Source organism: Parus major, chromosome 5 (assembly GCF_001522545.3).
Source record: "Parus major isolate Abel chromosome 5, Parus_major1.1, whole genome shotgun sequence".
In the NCBI taxonomy this organism is placed as follows: domain Eukaryota; kingdom Metazoa; phylum Chordata; class Aves; order Passeriformes; family Paridae; genus Parus; species Parus major.
In genome coordinates, this window is record NC_031774.1 from 39,317,586 (window position 1) to 39,336,985 (window position 19,400).

General features: G+C 45.0%; 1 protein-coding gene across 2 annotated transcripts in view; it reads left to right on the forward strand.

Annotated features, from left to right (window-relative positions):
• The first annotated feature begins 9,232 nt into the window (after nucleotides 1-9,232).
• Nucleotides 9,233-19,400, forward strand: part of FLVCR2 (FLVCR heme transporter 2) — a 33,281-nt gene continuing 23,113 nt past the window's right edge. For both annotated transcript variants that reach the window (XR_001522010.2, XM_015629967.2), the window contains exon 1: nucleotides 9,233-9,801. Coding sequence is in view for 1 of the 2 variants with exons in the window: in XM_015629967.2 (XP_015485453.1) it covers nucleotides 9,289-9,801 (513 nt within the window). In the remaining variant the exon portion in view is untranslated. The remainder of the gene's footprint in view (nucleotides 9,802-19,400) is intronic.

The following is a 19,400-nucleotide window of genomic DNA, read 5'->3' on the forward strand; positions in this document are numbered from 1 at the left end:
CTGCCATGTTGTGGCAGCTCACTGGCAGGTCTTAGTGGGCTGATGGAGCCTTCAGTTTGGCCAGCAGCACAGCTGGGAAGGGGCATCATGGCATGGAGGGAGCTGGTGGTTTTCCTGGAGTGCACAGGACAAGCAGGACTCTTGCTCCAAGGTACCTTGCTAAGGCATGTAGCTGCAGCCTACATTCTTTCCCCTTCCTCCCCGTATCAGTCACAGCTCCACAGAAGGCTGCTGTACTACCTCATGCTTTGAAACAGATGAAACTTGAAAGGTCAGAGAGGAGTAGATTAGTACTTCTGAGTCTGATTTATTGGAAACACAAGCCAGCCCCAACAGGCAGTCTCTTACCCTACACCAGCCAGCAGCCCACTAATCAGCCCCACTCTACACGCAAGGTTGAAGCCCACCTGCCAACAGTTCTGTTGCTAACAGTGGCTCATCTTCAAGGAGCATCAGCTGCAATCTTTTCAGCATAGAGTACCATAAGCAGTGCTGCTGATGTAGGCTTTTAAATGAGGGAAATAGACTAAATTTGTAGATATCCTTCTTGCACGCACAGAGAAGCAGCCTATTTCCAGATGGGTTTTGGCCCATCATCATAGCCCTCAAGAGCAGTTGGGTAAAGTCTATAATGTGCCTTGCTGTGCAGGTTTTCTCTCTGGTTTGCACTAGCAAGATGATAACCAAATACTGGTGTGTCTCAGCAAGCTGTCCTCAGGATAGGTGCAGGCAGCACTGTGATTTCTCCTGCCATGGTCTTTTCAGAGGTTCGTAAGCCTCCTGCCGCCAGTTTCTGTGCCAGCAAGGGAAGCACTGTGGTCAGAGGTGCCTAGTGTCAGCACACTGGCCTGAGTGTCACCACCCTACAAAAGCAGTGCTGAGGCAATGCGTGATTGCACTGGCCCTCCCTTGTCTATGTGGCTCTGGGATGAGGGATGAGCACGTTTAGGGAAGGACAGTGGTTATTCCAGCCAGGGAGCTGGGTTTCTGCATATATGACATGCAGAATACATCTACAGGAGCAATTTCAGTGTGTCTTACACCACTCATCTCTGCTAGAGCTCACACCAGTAGGCTTTACTCTAACCACTGGTTCAAAAACAGAGCTGCTGATTCCTTGCACAGGCCATTCTTTGAGCCAGACAGGCTACACAGGTTCTTTCCAAGGTGCTTTTCTCTGAAATTTGTCCCTTTAAGCCTGAGAGAGACAACTGACTCCAGTTCTAGATGAGCTTGTCTTTTGAAGCTCTGCTTCTGCTCCTTCAGCTTCTGGTGGATTTTCTCCCAGATTTTTCACTTTCACTTTTGTTGGTCCTTAGGGTTCTGATGTTCCCATGCTTCCTGGTTTACAGTCAGAGAAAAAAGCTACTGCTACCTTGCTTGTGGTTTGCTGTGGAGGGCACTGCAGGCTCATGCTCTTCACTGCTGGATGAGACAGAGTCCCATCAAAGCTTGCAGTGTTGGCTACAGCAAGTGATCTCCACCCTTGCTGCGACCTTTTTATTTTCTCATGGCTATAAAATGCTAAGCATGGTTTTAGCTGCAGATGGAGAAGGTCCTACCGTGATGTATGTCACCTGTGCCCACACACATATGGAGACAATATTTTTGCTGCAAAGCTGTGGAAGTCTTCAGGCTGGGTGGGGTTCTGTGTAATGCCTGCAGAATTGCTCAACCCAGTCACTGGTAACGTCTCAGACATATCACTGCAACTCAGAATGAAAATAAGCAGCAAGTGGTGAGACTGGGAGATGGGTTTGCAACAACATCCTCTCCAAAACCTAAGCAATATTCTTGGCATCAGCAATCAATGTGCCCTCCCTCTGCACGGCTGACTGTGAGCTGGAAGGCCTCCTACCAGTGTTGCGCTCAACCATCCTGGCCAAACCGAGCTATTCTGGTGTTTGCTGGTCCCAGGAGATACATCTTCCATTCTGACTTGGCTTTGCCACCGTCTTGCCCGCAAAAACCTGATCACAGAACATGATCTGTGCATAGCTCAAGCCGGTTTTGGGTTTTGACCTCTGCTTTCTTCTGTAATTGTGAGGTATCTAGGAGGCAGTCTCTCTCTCTTATAAAGAGTAGTTCTCCTGGGAGAACGTCCTTATCACCCAAGCAGCAAGGGACGACATACCCTTTCTGCCCTTTCAAACAGCGTAAGGAAAAAAACTTTCCTTAAGGCTATTTGCAGACCTGCACAAACTGCTTGTTCCAGCTGTGTAAGGAGATTCCTTCACTTCTGTACTGGTGCTGACTCTTGCTTTTCTTTCCCGGGCTCCCGGCCTCTCCTCAAGACTCCTCACACTTTTGATTTCTAAGTAGCCAAGTGACCGTGCTCTGGTGTGGCCCTTACTGTTGTCCGCAAATGAACTGCAAATGAGCCTAAACGAGGAGCAAAGTGCAGGGAGGTGGCCAGGGCAATCATTGCCTTCCATTGTGCTGACTGCTTTCCATTGCCTGCTCCTCCCAGCAACGCAATTCCTGTAATTTTCATTTCCTTGGCACCTGGCATTTCTCAAGTGTTGTGTGTGTTATGTGGCCATGTCCAGCCTTCAGGAGCACTGAGCTGCTGGCTGCTCCAAGGGAAGGGGATGCTTCTGGGCACACAACTGGATAAACCGAGTGATGTCCCAGCCTGTGGATGCTTGTCCCTGCCCCAGTAGGATGTCAGCGCGTTTCTGCTGCGCTACAGTTCCTCACTGAACACCTCACTCAAACAAGGGCTCATAGGAGGCTGAGAGACTTTTCCAGACGGAGAAGGCCAGACAGGAGCGAGCCAGCGCTGTCCCGCAAGCACAGCTTGCCGAACACTGCGTGCGTGTGCTGGCCTCTGCTGGGCAAAGGCTGAGCGCTCCCAGCCGGCACCTGCGCTCCTCTTGGCAGAGCCAGCTTGGCAAGGGACAGCTGAAGCAGCTCTGCTGCAGATTTCGCTGTGGGTACAAAGTATTTACGCACTTGTTTCACCAATCCTATCTCAGAATTCACTTCTGTTAGAGCTGCCAGCCTGCATCAGCAAGAGGATAACCTCCTTCGTGCTGAACCAAAGCAGCAGCCCTCTCTCTGCTTCCTGAAATGATCAAAGTGTACAAAGCAGCACTAGTCATACAAAAATGCTGTCTGGATGCTAATACTTCAAAACACAGAGATCAAAGAAGATCAGGAATCACTGCTAAGAGACAAAGTATTTTTATAAATCATAAACTGTCAGGAAGAGAAAAAACAAAGCATGGCATGAAATGGTTAAGACTTTCTCTGAGTGAAAGCCCTGTGCTCACTTTGTCTGTGTTCTGCCGTGTTTTTGCCACCTTATTGATTGTTGATGTGGAAGAGATTTGAGCAGTGAGGCAGTTATATATATCCATGAAGTTTTTTTAGGTTACTCAAAAGCCCTACCCAACTAAATGTTAGGGAGCATGTATTTATTTCTTGCCAGGGCAGGGTTACAATCAGTGTGTTAGGGTTTAGAACATGAGATTATAAATTTTATTGCAGCTGAGGTTGCAGACACCAGCTCCTGAGAGTTATCCTGCCTCAGACACATCCACACAGTGACAACACACCTTTCCCCCAACTCTTGTACCAGTTCTGTGCTTTTTACTAAGACACTATCAACTTTCCTCCTGTCACAACAGCAGTGGTTTGGTGCCATGGTCCTCAGAACTTTCTTCAGGTCTGTTTTTTTTGCTGCAGTGTGAGTGGGAGAAAGAAGAGGGACATGCCCGAGTTCGGCAGTGAGGCTATACACATTTCCAGCACTGTTTTATTATTAATTAATGTCAGCTGCAAGTAATAGAAGATTAAAATCTTTTTCTCATGTCATTGCCATGAACTGGTATGACTCACTGAGATGGAGGCTGGAGGATGCTGAGTAAGAAGGGCTTATATACTTCAAGCTTTGGTATTTGGGGTTAATCTGTGACCCTGATCTGGACTGGGCATGGAAATCTAGACTATGGCTGAGTTTTGAGGCTAACTCGGTCTTTTTTCACTTCTTTTTTCTGAGCTGAACAAAGAGATCTGCGTATCTCATGTGCATGCCTGGTGCACAGCAGAGGAGTGAGATGGGTTTGCTCCAATAACAAAGCTTATGCACAAATTTCCTCACAGCTGCCTATGTCTCCACAGCTTTTCACAAGCAAAGGTTGAGAGCTGGGCTTAGATACTCAAGTAGCACAGCAGGCTAACCACAGTTACACAGTTTTTGGACTAGAGCTGGTTCTCATCCGGCCTGATCAGAGAATGGGGCAGAGCAAGTTGATACATTTGCAGAAGGCCATGCAGAGGTAGCATAATCACCTTCTGTCTGGAGGGGTGTGCACTAACCAGAATACAGCACCTCTGAGGCACTTTGTGTGCAAGTGCTTTTCCATCCTGTGCACTACTTTTGTGTCTTTTTCTTACTGCAAGGAGGCAGCTGTGAATATTAGCACTTCAGCCATGCCCCATCTACTCTTCACAGACTTACATCATTCATGCACACAAACATCACATCTCAACTGGACACAGTTAAATTAAAGCCATTGCTCTGTTAAAGCTAGGCTTTGAACATGGAGATTGGATTTGCAAAGAAGTTGTAAGTACAAGCTGCTCTTGCAACCCAGGCTGGAAGGTGTCAAACTGGAAAATAATCCTGCCCCTAGCAGGGCCACAGAAATCACCGTAACTTTGTGCCCCTGTAAAATAGACACAGATGATGAATCCTCTCTGAAGCCCCCAGAGAGTGAGAGCTACACATGAAATATGCTGAAGGGGAGCAAAACATTATTTCCCTTCCCTGAGTTGTACTTTTGAAAGGCCTAAAGCTTTGGACAGTACAGGTTTGGTGCTCAAAGTTAGCTCCTGCACAGCTTCGCTGGTTCTGAGGTCTGCAGTCTTCTCTAGATGAGATTTTAGACTGTGCAACTAAGCCATTGTGTTTTGTGTAGAGGAAGGTAATTTTTGCAAAGTCTGGAGTGCTGCAGAGGTTGCCTGCTGCACTATTATGAATGGAGTTCACCACCACTGTTCATGTACCCAGATCTTCACACTAAAAATATAACAGGAAAGATTCTTTGGGGTTTACGGTACCAAAATAATTGTGTGTCTAAATGACAGCAATAAAGGAATTCATTGCCTTTATGAACTGTATTCTGGGGTGGCTCTTGGGATGCAGAAAGCTCTGGGTGCCAGCAGAGGGCTTGCAGGGCTCCCTGCAACATCGGGGAACACCACTGGCTTTGTCCAGAGCAGCAGCCCTGCCAGGCCATGCTTCACTGTGTCTCCAGCTCAGCAGGTGTGACCCCGAAATGAGTGGCTCTGCCAGCTATTCGAGTCTTGTCATTTGGTCTTCTGATACAATTACCTGACCTCTGAAGAACTTCACTAAAGCAGGTTAGGTGCTGAACCAAAAAAAACCCCTTCTCCCCCCACTAACAAAGATCTTGTAATCTTTACTGCAAAGTCTGTTGTGAAAAGTTGTGTGGGATATCTGCTGACAGTTCTTCTAGACCTAAATGCTATCAGTTAAAAGGTGATAGAGCCACTTAAGAGGTAAGCTAGTTGGGCTTTGTAAGTGCAATGATCAAATTTAGAGGCAAAAATAACAAGGCTGAGAGTTTGAAAGCAAGGGACATCCTGTGATCCTTTGAGGTTAAATACTTCCCATTTAAAGGGAACTTAATGAACTGCATGGATTGAAGCACCGTATATCCCTGAGTACCTACTTTTCCTTAGCAGTTTTCTTCTTTTTTCACCTACTCCTTGGATCTCTGAACCAGTGTGGAGAGAAAAGACACCAAGAAATTATACTTTCCACAATAATTTTCTACAATACCTTTTGTACACCCCCAATGCATTCATAATCCTCATGCATTCATATTGCCTTGCTTGTCATTGAGGACTGTTGCCATCTGGATTATCAGTGCTGTCACCTTCCCTAGCATTTATATTTTTTGGGTGGACTCTGAGAATACCAAGCTTGTTGCAAGGCTTTACATAACATAATGGAACTGTATGTACTAATTGGTCATAAAGGCAGCATATATTCCAAGACCGTCAGTGTTGGACTTCTTGAGATCAGCAGGGAAGAAGATTACAGAGGTTAGGCTCTACCTGATGGCCTATACTGTTACACTTAATTTGGGTCCTGCTTCTTCCTCTGATTTAGTGCATTCCAATCTTCACAGATACTTTTGGCTCTAGGATCCTATAAGCTTTTTAGCACTTCTGTTAATCTCCATGTAAAGGAGATTTCCCTCTAGCTTTAAAATCCACTTCAAGGGGTTGTCCTGAAATATAAATAATTTTTCATGGCTAAGAAATTTTTATATAAATATGCTGTGATGAGGGAAATCCAAAAGCAGCTGCTCTGTTGCTTCAAGAAGGGAAAGAGGCATGTGAGTAGAAACAGATGCAGCAATAGAGGAGGAAATGCAAAGCGCAGGGGTTTTATTTTAGTATTTTATAATTAGAAATTGGCAAATTATATAAAGGGGTGATTGAATAGTTCACAGAGTTAGTAACAAAACAGCTCTGAAATCCAAGGACAGGAGTTCAAGGAAGTGTGGGCCTACAGGTATGAAAAACACTTGTCTGACTTGGCTTTGAGGAGCCAGTGTTGCTTCCCTGCCTGGCTTTGTTCACTTGCCAGGCTGCAGTCATCAGAGGCTGGGCACTGCTTTAATGCATCTGATTTCAGGTGTTATTTTCAGCAGAGTCTGTGTTTTAGTCATTCTTGACTTACCATTTGACTTTTTGACAGGACTATGACACTGGAGCAAATGGCTCCTTGCTTGGAAGGCTCTGACTTGCTACAGATCTTATGTTGATGCTGAGTAAACCTGATGATTTTTGAGAGGAATTTAGGAGCTGAAGGTGGGACAAAAACAAAACTCAGGATGACAGACTAGTTTTGACCCCAGTTTGGAGTAGAGCTGGCAGGAGGCAAAGGTGTGTCTCAGTCATCTCCCATATAGCTAAAGATTTGTCTATTGTGTGTGTGTTCTTTTCTTAGTCATGTATTAAGAAATTTAACTGTTCTCTGTGTCATCCTGATGTGTGACAGTATCTCCTCAACTTGTAATTTGTTTTCTTTATACTTTTTCTGCTTGTTCTTTTTCTGAAAACCACATTCAGTCACTGATCTTCCTCTTTGTTGCCCAGAGACCTTATGACAGCAGACTGCCATACAGTACCTAATTCCATTATCCTGCATTTATCTGAGTTTACAAATTAAAGATGCCATGGACTGTGATAATAGTTTCAGTTGCAGATAGCTAAAGCTACAGTCCTAAAGTAATTTCAACCTTAATACAACATGTAGGTGACATATTTAACTTAGGCTTTACTAATTCAATAATGTCTTAACCAACTGCAAATTTTGTTCCTTACACTGCTAAAGGGATAATAAATGATGGTTCTCTGAACAAACTGGGATTGCCATCCTAAAAATTTCCTGTACATTTCTTTTCTTGACTTTGCTTCTCGGCTGCTCTTTAATCAATGATAGTGATTACCTCTGTGTAACTTTGATTTCTGTATAATAATGTGGATATATATAAAGGACTGTAAATACATTTTCAAATCTTACCAATCTAGAAGTTAATCTTCTGTACTATCTGACTGTTTTATTGTTGGAGTTTTCAGACTAAGCAGTTGTTGAACCATGATAAGTCTTTTTCCTGCTCCATTCCACCTCTGCCTATCTGCACCACCAGCACTCATTGCATTCCTGATAACATTTGGATTACTAATTTGTTACAACAAATTCCTCTGTTTTTTCTGTTGTCTCAGAGCAGAGCTTCGAGTTAACTTTGGTTGCCTAATTTAATAATAAACAGAACTGAAAACCTCTTTTCTGGCTTTTGCTTCTGAATATGCCTTTCTTATTTATTATGTAAAAGGACTACATTATGACTATGTTGTACCATTGTGAGAAGCATCCCAGGTGAGGCTGGGAGTTCACTGGCAAAGCTGTGGGCTGAGGAAGGAGAGTAGGAGGGTTTGCAGCTCTGCCCTGTGGAACTTTCAGCACAGTACATAGGGAAGATTACACTGGCTCTGCTCATCTCCAGCTCTGCTTCTGGCCACTGCTGGGAGTAGGAAACCCAAGCAGGTGACAAGAAACAAGCTCTGTGAGGATATACAGCAAGAACCACTTAACTGACATTTGCACTCCTTGAATAATTTGCGCAAAGCTTTTTTGGTTTTGCGGTTTTGTTGGTTTCATGGTAAATAAGAACATAAAGGCTGTTTGTCTGTTTTTGCTCCTGACAGTAGGTAACTCAAGAGGACAGCAGCAGTAACCTCTGACAGTGTTCCACCAATTATGTAAAAAGGCTACATTATGATGCAGCTATCAAGTAAATACAAGCCCGAGAAACTTCACGTTTTCATACTCTGTATTCTTTTGTTTTAGGAATACAACATCCAAAAGACACCTCCCATTTTTCAAAATGAATTTTGACCTGTGTGTTAAATGCTGGACGAGAGCTAAACACCATCAGCAAACTTGCGTCCTTGTGCTGAGGAACGTTTATGCAATTCAGGTAATATGATGCTAATTAAATGAACTGTAGATCATAAATGATCTCCAGGCAAGCATCTGCCAGTGGTGTGTTGCTCAAGTAATGGGAAAACAAGCGCTGACTCATTAACTGCGAATTCCCCATGAGAATGGAAACATCACTGCTTTTGGCTCTTTTACTTCAGCGACGCTGAGATGGTTTAATTTTGATTTCACTGGATATTTTCACTCTCTAGTGTGCCATGTTGTGAAAAAAAAACATCAGAGGCCAACCCAAACGAAACCCAAACCGGTTCCTCCTTCGGGACTCCACCCTGGCATATCTGGCGGCGTTGGACATTGCCCGCTCGCTCACAGCCTCCCCCAGGTCACAGTTCTGCTCAGCCCACGTACCGTTCATCACCGCCAGCCGAAGCCTCTCCTGCGCCCGGCCCTCCTAAGGCCGGGGGAGCCTCTCGGCGGGGCCGGGCAGTGGAGGGGGGCGGCCGTGGCGAGAGGGTCGCGGCCCCTCTGCTGCGGGGCGGGCTCTGCACCCGCAGGACCCGGGCCAGGGCTGCCGCCCCACAAGCGCTCCGGCGGTGTGAGGGCCTGCCGTGGCCCCCGGGGCAGCCCGAGCCCTCCCCGGCTTCGCGGCGGGGCCGGGCGGGGAGGCCGGGCCGGGCCGGGGGCCCCTCCCCGCGCGGCGGCCGCCAGTGAGCCCGGCCGGGGCCGGGCGGGGCGTGTGGGCAGGTGGTGCCGGCGGGAAGCCGTGTCGAGCCGTGCCGTGCGCGGCCCACGGTGCCGGCATGGTGTTGCAGGAGCCCGTCGGGGCACCGAGTCTGTCGACTGCAGCGGGAGGGGTCGGTGATGCCGTCGCCGAGGTACGGCTGTCCCGGCTTCGCTGGGTCGTGCTGCTGCTCTTCAGCAGCTACTCCCTGTGCAACGCCTTCCAGTGGATCCAGTACGGCAGCATCAGCAACGTCTTCGTGAACTTCTACGACGTGAGCACCTTCGCCATCGACTGGCTTTCCATGAGCTACATGCTCATCTATATCCCCCTGCTCTTCCCCGTCGCCTGGCTGCTGGACAAGAGGGGCCTGCGCATGATCGCCCTGGCTGGCTCGGCTCTCAATGCCATGGGTGCCTGGGTGAAGCTGGGCAGCCTGAAGCCGCACCTCTTCCCCGTCACTGTCCTGGGACAGGTCATCTGTGGCCTGGCGCAGGTCTTCATCCTGGGCATGCCCTCACGCATCGCCTCGGTCTGGTTTGGCTCCCACGAGGTCTCCACCGCCTGCTCCATTGCCGTCTTTGGGAACCAGGTAATGGGCAGCTGCACCCTGGCTGGCCACGCGTGTGGGGCTGGCCGGAGATCCGGAGTGCTAAGGCAGCAAAGCAGGGAGGGGTAAGAGATGCACGTGGCCTGAAGGGCAGCCGCAGGGATAACACGAACTTACATGAAATTCCCTCTGGAAAATGCAGCTGGTATCTGGAAGGATGCCATTGGTGTTAGCATGAGAGCTGATGGTGGTGGCAGAGACGAGTGGAACCTCCATCTACAAAGTTTGGGGCAGGATGGGGGTTAGGTATGATTCTGGCTTTGAGAGGTCTTTGGCTCAGGCTCTTCTCCTGTGTCTTCCACTTCTCCTGTGTGTGAATCTCCAGTCCAGGGCTGTGATTCAGTAGCGCTATGAATCGTCTGGGGGGGAAAGCACAGTGCTGAGAAACTGCTTCAGGCAGAGTGTCCTTCTAATCTTGTATCTGGAGTTGCATCTGGACTTGACACTGCAATATCCTCTTCTGGCTGCCAACCAGATGGGAAAAAGGAGGTTAGCTGTCTGCTAAAAACATTGTCATTGGGCTTTGGAGGAAAAGGACTTTAGCACTTTCGTATGTCTTAAAAGTAGGCACAGAGTTTCCACAAGCAGTTGCTTTGAAGAAAAGAAAAGTTCCATCAGGCCAGTGTGAGGTCAGCTCCCTGAGCACTCTTGTATGAATGCAGGTCCCGGAGGCCAGTGGCCCACACTTGCTCAAGCTGTGACTGTCTTTTATTGTAGCCAGAGGAGATAAAAATTTTTACACAGCTTTGAAAGGATAAGGGAAATATCTTCTTGACCCTTGCACCGGAACACCTGCTCATACCAGTCGAATGAAGTGAATAAGGCAATACTGATGCAATGGGGTATAAGTAAAGTGAGCCTGACTCTGCAGCCCTGACACAAAGAAGGAGAAAGAGGAACCTGGCATTAGGTGCTGGGCTGGACCTGTGCCCCTTGCTTTGAGATGCAATGTACTCCTCTGCATGTGAGTCTGCTCCACCCTGGACTATTCAGCCTGTGAGTGGCTGCCATTCTGATTTGAATGGTTTTCAATTCAGGTAGCTTCTAATGCAGGCTGCTTCTTCCTGTGTTTCTGTATTTATTTAGATACTGCTGAGGCAAAAAGAGGTGAATGCTTGGAGATGGTATTTAAGGAATAGTAGTTTGCAGAGCACCACTAGGGAATTAAGGGGACCACTTTACGTCTTTTGGAAAGAGAAAACATACTTATCTTTCCTTGAATGCATCTAAGCTTTCCTTTTTGCTCTTATCATCCCTTCTAGTGGGCTGGTTTTAATGTGTTTTTAAATGCATCTTTAGAGTGGAATGCATCTAACTTGGCATGAGCAAATAAGTAACTGAGCATTTTGCTGTCAAGACTCTTTAAAAATTATTCAGGTGGAGTTACTCAACAGTGTGCAGTAGAAATCCAAACAATGAGGCTGTCAGGCTGTGCTATATGCCTGTGTGGAGTCATCATCATCCCAAAAGGAGTGGCTTAGTGTAAAGGTTGCAAAAAACAAACTTTGGCTACCCTTTTGGTGCTCCACACTGCTCTGGCAGTTGAACTGACATGACAATGAGACCTCAGTTCAGTACATAGTCTTTACTTTGTAAGCCCAGACTTTCCTTTTAGAGAATCGGAGAAGTCAGAAATGGTAGTGACTAATGACAGAGCATACTCCGTAGGGAAGACCTATTTATTCCCATAGTCAAGCATAATCACAGTGAATGAAAACTAGCTATTTTCTTTACTGGTGAGGTTGGGCAGGAGGGAGAAATAGAGGCATACATTTTTCCTGACTTCAGTTAAAGACTATATTAGGGAGTGTTAGCAAAAGGTATAATACAGTGGCTTTATAATTGCAATATGGTAAATTATTCCATGTGCTCGTTTCTCTACAACTGTATGGCTTTCCTTTCCTTGCTGTGCCACTTAGTTTAGTTATTTTTATTGAATACCAAGCACTGTTCTCCCTCTCCATTAAGAATTGTAAACAACTGCATGAAGAACCAGGGAAGCATTTCTGCTTCTTTATTTGCTATACCTGCCCTCTTTCTGCTCTTGCTCTCTTGGCCCCAGACTGCACTTCAGCAGCACTGTCCTGAGGAAAACCCTGTCTGCTGGCTCATCTTGGTCTGCCGGGGCCATGTTTGCTCAGGACACTGGCTCTGCTTGCTGACTGATGGTAACCTTCAAGTTTAAAGTTAGCCCTGAAGAGTAAATCATTGAATTAATCAGCCAAGGTATTAAATACCCTTTAAAAAAAACCAAACAATCCCTAGTAAGGTATCAGAATCTCCTCACTTATTTCTGGCAGTATGTTGGCTGTGCTATATGAAGTGTAAAAACAGGTTAGATTGAGCACTCTTGAATCAGTGCTGGCAAGCTTCTAGAAGAGTGTCAGCATCTTCAACATGTGGATATGATCACATTCTCTTGTTTACCCACTGCTTGTTTTCATCACATTTTACTTTTCTGCATTTTAACAGGAAGATGTGTAGGTGTTTTTCCATTTTTTTTTCCTTGTCATGGAAGTTCATGTGTGGGGAGGTATAGAATGAAGCTTGAGTGTTGGATGCTTTGGCATTAATATATTAGTGTTATTGAAGAACTACTGGTTTCCCATTGCTTGAAAGACTAGGAGAAATCTAGATGGGGACTCTTCCTCATGCTGAAGATCTGGGGTAAAGAAGCAGAAGTGTTATGGAGAGTTCACTAATGTTCTTCATATGCATTTTAATATTGGAAGGAGTTTGTCATGCTTATGAAATACAACTGTCAGTAGTAGTGTGCCTGCTACATCAGCAGTGTTCCCTGTGGAACACCTCGGTGCTGGATATCTGTGTGAAGTCCCGCACACGAGGTTGACTGGAGAGAGCAGTCTGAGTAAGGCCATGCTATTACCATTTTGTTGGATTGATTCCCTAGCTGTCTCCCTGCTTGGGACTGTGGCTCAGACCTGACAGGCTGCAGCAAACAGGCTTCTAAACTTCTGTGCTGATGGCAGACAGTCCATCATTCTCCCTGGTGATGGGACTGCAGTGGGAAGAAACTCTCTCCTGAGATACTGGCATTTGCTTGCTGGAGCAGCAGGTCTTGCCTCTTCATTTAACACACTTGCTCTTCCGCAGTGTGGGGATAAGGATGCAAATGGTCCTTTGGCATGACAGAACTAACATGGTGGTGGGGGTGTTCAGGTTTCATGGCATTTTGAAATGTATAAGCTGGAGTCTTATGGCCAGGTGCCAGCTCTCTCCTGCAGCTGCCATGGTGCATGCTGAACTGCTGTGCCTGGATTTTATGTACTCTTACTAGTTTATCTCCCTGTTGTCACTTGATGGGCAAGGGGCATGCGCAGCATGGAGAGAAGTGTATAATTGTGTTTGTTGCACACAGACAAAGAACATTTGTGGATTTGATTTGCATTCCTTTGCCACCAGTATTGGGTTTTTTGTTGGTTGAGAGAGACCTTGTTCCTGTTTCTTGCTGTTTTGACAAAGAAACAAGCTGCTGATGGACTTGGGAGTAAGTAAGTATATGGGCCTGTTAAATGATCCTTTTGAAGTAATTTTACCTTTTTTTTTTTTTTTTTCTTTAAGCCACGCTTGAAAAAAGTGATGTGATTTGGGAGGAAAGAAAACTTCAGCCTCATATTAAGCTCTGCTTTAGGGGAAAAATCATGAACACCTTACAGATATTAGGATCTGTCCCTGTTCTGATGTAGCTGCAACGTGACTTCAGAGATTTAGGGCTTCCAGAACAGAAACAGCCTGAGGCTGAGGTTTTAGATGGTATCTGCAGCCTGCTGGGAGTGCCAGTCTTGAGGTGATTAGGTGATGGCTTTTGAAATGGACAAACCTGGTGATAAGCTGTGAATGAAATTCAGGGAAATGGTCTCTGTCTCACTCCTGGTGGGTCTTTTCCTCTGTTTTGAACTGGGGGAAAAAGTCTGCCTCAGTGGCTGAGATGGATTTTGCCATGTAATTGGGTCCACAATATCTGAATGGCCGTTACATTTGAGCTGGTGATCCTACAGTGCTGTTTGTGCTGAGCATGTGCCATTGTTTGATGCCTCACTGATAACTGTACCTTTCTGTACCTTTCACCCTTCAGGGAAAGCAGCATCTTAAAGTCTAAGAAGCACTGTGGAAATGTATCATGTCCTGTGGATCCCTGTCTTCCAGTCTTTGAGTGGACTTCTAGATCTTCTTGGGCTGCTCTGTCTCTGATGGAGGATTCTCTTCCCTTCCAATGATTCCCTGTTAGAAATATGGACAGGTGGTGGTGATCTGTCTGACAGCTCTTCAGCTTGGCCCTGTATCTCTCAGTTTTAGCTATCAGAATGGAGAAGATTTTAGTGACAGTAGTTAATGGGTGACATTCTCCAGCCCTGTCTCCTTCCTCTCCCTGAAAAAAAAAAGGGCAGGGTGGATCATAGCACTTGGATCTCAAGGAGTGCTATGTGGCCAATTCTCCCAAGATCCTGGACGTGGCTCAGTGTGGGAGGGCGTGCTGACCAAATAGTAATGTAGCTTTTGCAGGAATGCCCCAGTTTCTATAAATGGACATGATAGCCTGAAATGAACTTTTTTTACCCATTTCATCTGGTGCTCCCTTCCCAGACATACACCAAAGGCAGCTCCCCTTTCTCTCTCACAGAAGTTGGGTTTTGGGTTAAGTTCTACATGGGGGTTTAAATGAATGTCTGCAGTGTTTCTGATGGGAGGGCCTCCCTTACAGCAAGCACCTCCAGTACTTGCTCTGCAGGATATCCATAACTGTCTGTGTAAGGTGACTGGAGTAGGTCCTTGACCAAAGCACATCCTCACTGAGGATTCCAATAGCAGCTGAAGTAGCTGTCAGAGCTGAAACCCCTCTGTTTTGTTCTCTCTCTTGTCTACTGCTGTTTTGCTGTGTTGCATTTCTTTCCCAGCAGACTGGGGGAAGGTGCATTCAAGGCTGACAGGCCCTGAATGACTTGCACAGGGAAATAGTCTTCACTGTACAGCATTGCATCATATTAAGCATTATGAGATGGTGCCACAGAAGCAGAAGTGTGATGTGGAAGGGAGTTTGGTTTGTTTTCAGATGTGCTTTGGTTGTGTAAGTGCAGTTTGGAAAAACAAACTGTCTCCCACATTAGTGGAAAGTAAAATAGAGCTTAAGCCCTGTCTTATCACAAGGCTCAATTACAATTTTTCCTTTCACAACTTGTGTACTTCCTTTTTTTTACTTAAAACACTGCAAAAAAGTTATGTAAACTGTGCTAATAGGTAAATTGGCTTCCTGGCTATCTGGATTTCAATACGCTGTTCTAATTTTGCTGTCAGTGGTATGGAAGAAGCATATTCTGGACAGCAATTCATACAAAAGTTTACTGTGTAGGAGCTGGTAGCTTCTGCTTAAACACTGCCTCAGTTGGGTGTTTTCAATTCTCCTGTAGGCTTTTATATGGAAAAACAGCTGGGATCTGTGCTGATAGCAAAGTATTGGGAAGCCAATGTGCAGTTGGGAGGCACAGGGTGTGAGAAGGGGGTAGCTGTCTGCTCTCTGCAGGTTGTGATACATGAATTATAGGGTCAGAAAGTTCAGCTGCTCTTGTGAAATATCTTGGTTACATTACAGTTTGAAGGGCACCTGTAGTTAGAAAAGGGGGGAGGGCCTAGGACAGAGCTTTGATACCCAGACAAGAGTAGAAGAGGATGCTGTGTTGCCCAAAGCTCTGGAACAGTCGTCTCCTCAAAGGGGTTCCCTGGGTGAATCCAGAGGAAATCTGGAGTGTATCCTTCTCACTCTCCAAAGTCTTGGCTTGGGAGCTTGCTAAGACCATGTTGAAATCAAGGTGTCTGAAAAACTTGTTGTGTTGGTGTTTATCAAACACAGATCTTTTGATTGCTACATTTTCTGTCCACTTGGCCAAACCAGCAGGTCTCGGGGTTTCATGGGACTCCTGCTTGTGCTGAGCCTCCTAAAATTTAGCATCACTCTTCTCTTCCTCCATTCCTGATTTGAATATTTGGTAACAGACCATTTGGTATGTTTGTGTGCAAGTAGTGTGGATTTTCTGTTGACTTGTTCTTCTGAACTCCTGGATGAATACTAGCAGGTCCTGATGCCTCTTAGAAGAAATTAATTTAAATAAATTGAGTAACATCTTCCATTCATAACACATCATGTCATGAATGATGGTCCAAGACCTCTTTCTTGAATGTTCTTCCACAATGATCATCTTTTGACCTTTCTGTCAGGTTTCCTGATTTTGTTGTGTTTGAAGAGTTTTGACTTTGCTTGTAAAGCTGTTCTGGTGCCTCTTTTGGCCTAATTATGGTTTTACTTTAGCTTAGTCCAGCTTGCTGTCATTTTTCTTTGCTTGAAGGAATAATGTCCAGTTTTAGAGCTGGATGATTTATGTTCTTGTTGGTGTTTGTTTGTTTGTATTTTTGTTTTTACTTGTGGTTCCTTTATTTTAAAATATGTTGCTAATATTCTCTAGGCTGACAGTGAGCCTCTGATTCAGTCTCTTTGAACAATCTTAATGCCACTTGCAAGCATTTGATTTCTTAGGCTTTACTTCTTCATTTCCATTTAAGACACTTCTTTTCTTTTAGACAGCTTCCTCTTGTGAGTTATATATTGCTCTAGTGTTTTGGAGAGTGTTTCCTTTTTTTTTGTTGCTGCTGCAAGGAAGCTGCATTTCAGTCTAGTGCAGAACCATTCTATAATATTGATCATAGTCACACTCTGCTGTTCTGGGTCTAAATCACAAATTCTGCTGTGTCTTATAAGTTTTCCTCAGAAAAGAGTATTTATGGAATCCAAAACTGCAGTCTCTGCATCGTCCCTGTCATAACACTTACTTGGCTTGCAAGGGCATTGTCAAAATTTCTTACTGTTGTATATTTTTGCTTTTGCAGCATATTTCTCTCTCCGTCTTTTAACATTTTAATTGACCTTCTGGATTTGGTGGTCCCCTCTGTCAACATTTATACCTACTTATGGAATTTTACAGGGCTTCTATGTTCCTGTTGCTGACTTGTAGTTTTCTTTGAGGTGGAGGTCCACTCCTGCACTCTTCCACTGATTATTCATTTACAATTTTTATGCTAATACACCACTGGTTATCTTCCTTCAGGAGACTCTTAGCAGCTAACCTTAGACATGTAATTTTCTATTTCAAGGCTTTGGGTACATTTATACCATCTTAAGTACTCGCTCTTGGATTTGTTGCCTGTTCTTGTGCTTGAATATTGAATATGATGTTATTGTGACTGGTCCTTGGCAAAATTTAGGTAGGAAATACATTCCTTCTATCCTTTACTAATCTCTAAAGAGTAAGGAATCTGAACAGTGCACTCTGCTGTAGTTGTTGACTTTCCTGGTAGTGTGTTTAAAAATGACCCCAAAGCCTTTTTAAAATAAAGTGCCAGCAGCCTGATCTCCTGGAGAGATCCTCAGAGATCAGAGCAGTGCTAGATGTTTTGGGTGAGAGGATTCTGAGTGATGTATCAAAATTTGAGAACAATCTTATCTCTATAGGTACTAGAGACCTGTCTGCCTGTATGAAGGTTGGAGATGCAGATGAAAGAAGAGAGTCCATTATGATGCATTATGACTGATGGTGTCTGTAAGGAGGGTAGCACAGACTTTTGCAGAACTAGCCTTATTTCTACATTGCTTTCTTTTCCCTGATGTGTGAGGTGTGGAGAAGAGAGAGAAGTTATTTTTCCCTTTCTAAGGCATCTTTTAAATTTTCTGGTTAATTGGTTACCGTGTTTCTGTGGTCTGATGGTAATGTGTGCACTGACCTGCTGAGAACTAGGCAAAAAATCTCATTGTGAAAGGTAAAGTATATGCAGTGTAATAGTCATCATGTTGAGAGCTTGTCTTCTTTGCTAAAAATGGAATGAAAAATCCAGTCCATGAGTGTTGCTCAAGAAATCTTCAGTTTTAGTCAAGTGAAGGGGCCTCATCGTCACAGAATTATTAGCATGAGTTGCTCTGAAATATAAAATATAGCTCCTATTGCTAAGATTTTTTGTCCATTCTGCTGCCTGATTCTTATCAAAGGTATAATGAACTCCTAATGGATAAAAGTTGCTTCTTTTTTGGAGGTGGGGGGAGAAGAGAAAGGACAAAACATCCATTTATGGTAGAAAAGTTGTTCAGGAAAATTCTTCTGAAAGGGCAACAAGTAGTTCAAGGAACCTGTGTGAGTCCATGACCCATTGGGTAAGTGATGACTGTGGAACCTCCCAGAAAAAGAAAAAGATTTCTAAACAATTTGCAACACAGACTTTGAATACTTTCTCTGTTACGTATATCAGATAAGCCATTTTTCAGGAAGGAGCAGCTGGAGGGAGACTGGGAAAGATTGAATCTCAAGACTGCAGACATTTATGTCAGAGGTCAGAATAAAGTGTGGATCTCTCCTCTCTTGTTGTTTTGCTGCTGTTCAGCAGCTCATGTAGCTAGCGTGTGATTGCAGAGAGAAGGAAGCCAACAAGTACCTAGCACAGGAATCCAGCTTAGTTCTTCCAAGAATGAAACAGTGGTAAGGCAAAGAGTCCGTTTCCAGTAAGGTAAGTTTTGTAAACCATAGGTGGGAATGGGTGGAGGCTGGACACATGGAAGACCTGATATATGAGATTCAATAGGACTCTTCCCTCAAATGGAAAGGAGCAATGTTGAGAATCTCTTCTTCAGAGGTTAAATCTTTAGAAATGCTCTGGAGATAGGAGTGAAGCCCAGGCTGTCTGTGTCCTAGGCTGACCAGGCACACGAGAGGCATAGGCCTGCATTTGGCCACAAGGAGGGCAAAATAAATGTGCTGCCGAGACAAGCAGGCTTCTGCCCTCTACCAATGATCTCTGTGAGCTTCTGTGTTTAATGCCATTACCTTTTCTGTGCAGCTACAGGCTTGTGTAGGGAAGGGGAAGCATGCAATTTGATGGAGGTTAGAGCTTGAGCAACGTGATAGTTATCCTCACTGTAGACAGTGGGCAATGCAGAGGAGGAGAGCCAGCCTGACTTGTAATGATGAGAAGTTGGGCAAAGGCCATATATGAACAAAACTGAGCTCTGGCAAGTTTAGTCCTGTCAGAATCTGTCTGTGGCATGTGGGTGTTTATCCTCCCTAGTGGTCTTTCAAGTTTCTTCCTAAACTTTTTCATTCCTTGACTTGATATCTGGGATGGCACAGCTTGGGTTTGTCTTCAGTCTATCTAACCAAACCTCAAGTGTTCTTATTCTTGACAGTACCTTGAACTGGTGGGGCACATGTGTAATCTCTTGGTGGCTCTTCTCAGTAGCTCCCTGTGATGTCTGAGCACCAAGAATAAATTTAGTGTAGATATCTGTTGCTGATCCTGACCCAGGATATTCCAAGTCCCAGTGGAGGGCACTGTTCAACACAGGAGAAGTTTGGCCAGACATGGTTGAATGTCACTTGTTTTTAAGCTAAATAGGCTGCCTGAGGGTAGCAGATAGCTCTGTTTGAATCCTAAGCATTCTTGCTGTCTCAAAAATACACCAGCTGAATGGAGGAGTAGGGATTTTGTGGACAGTTTTCTGGGGCTGGAGGGCACAAGCTGATTTTTAG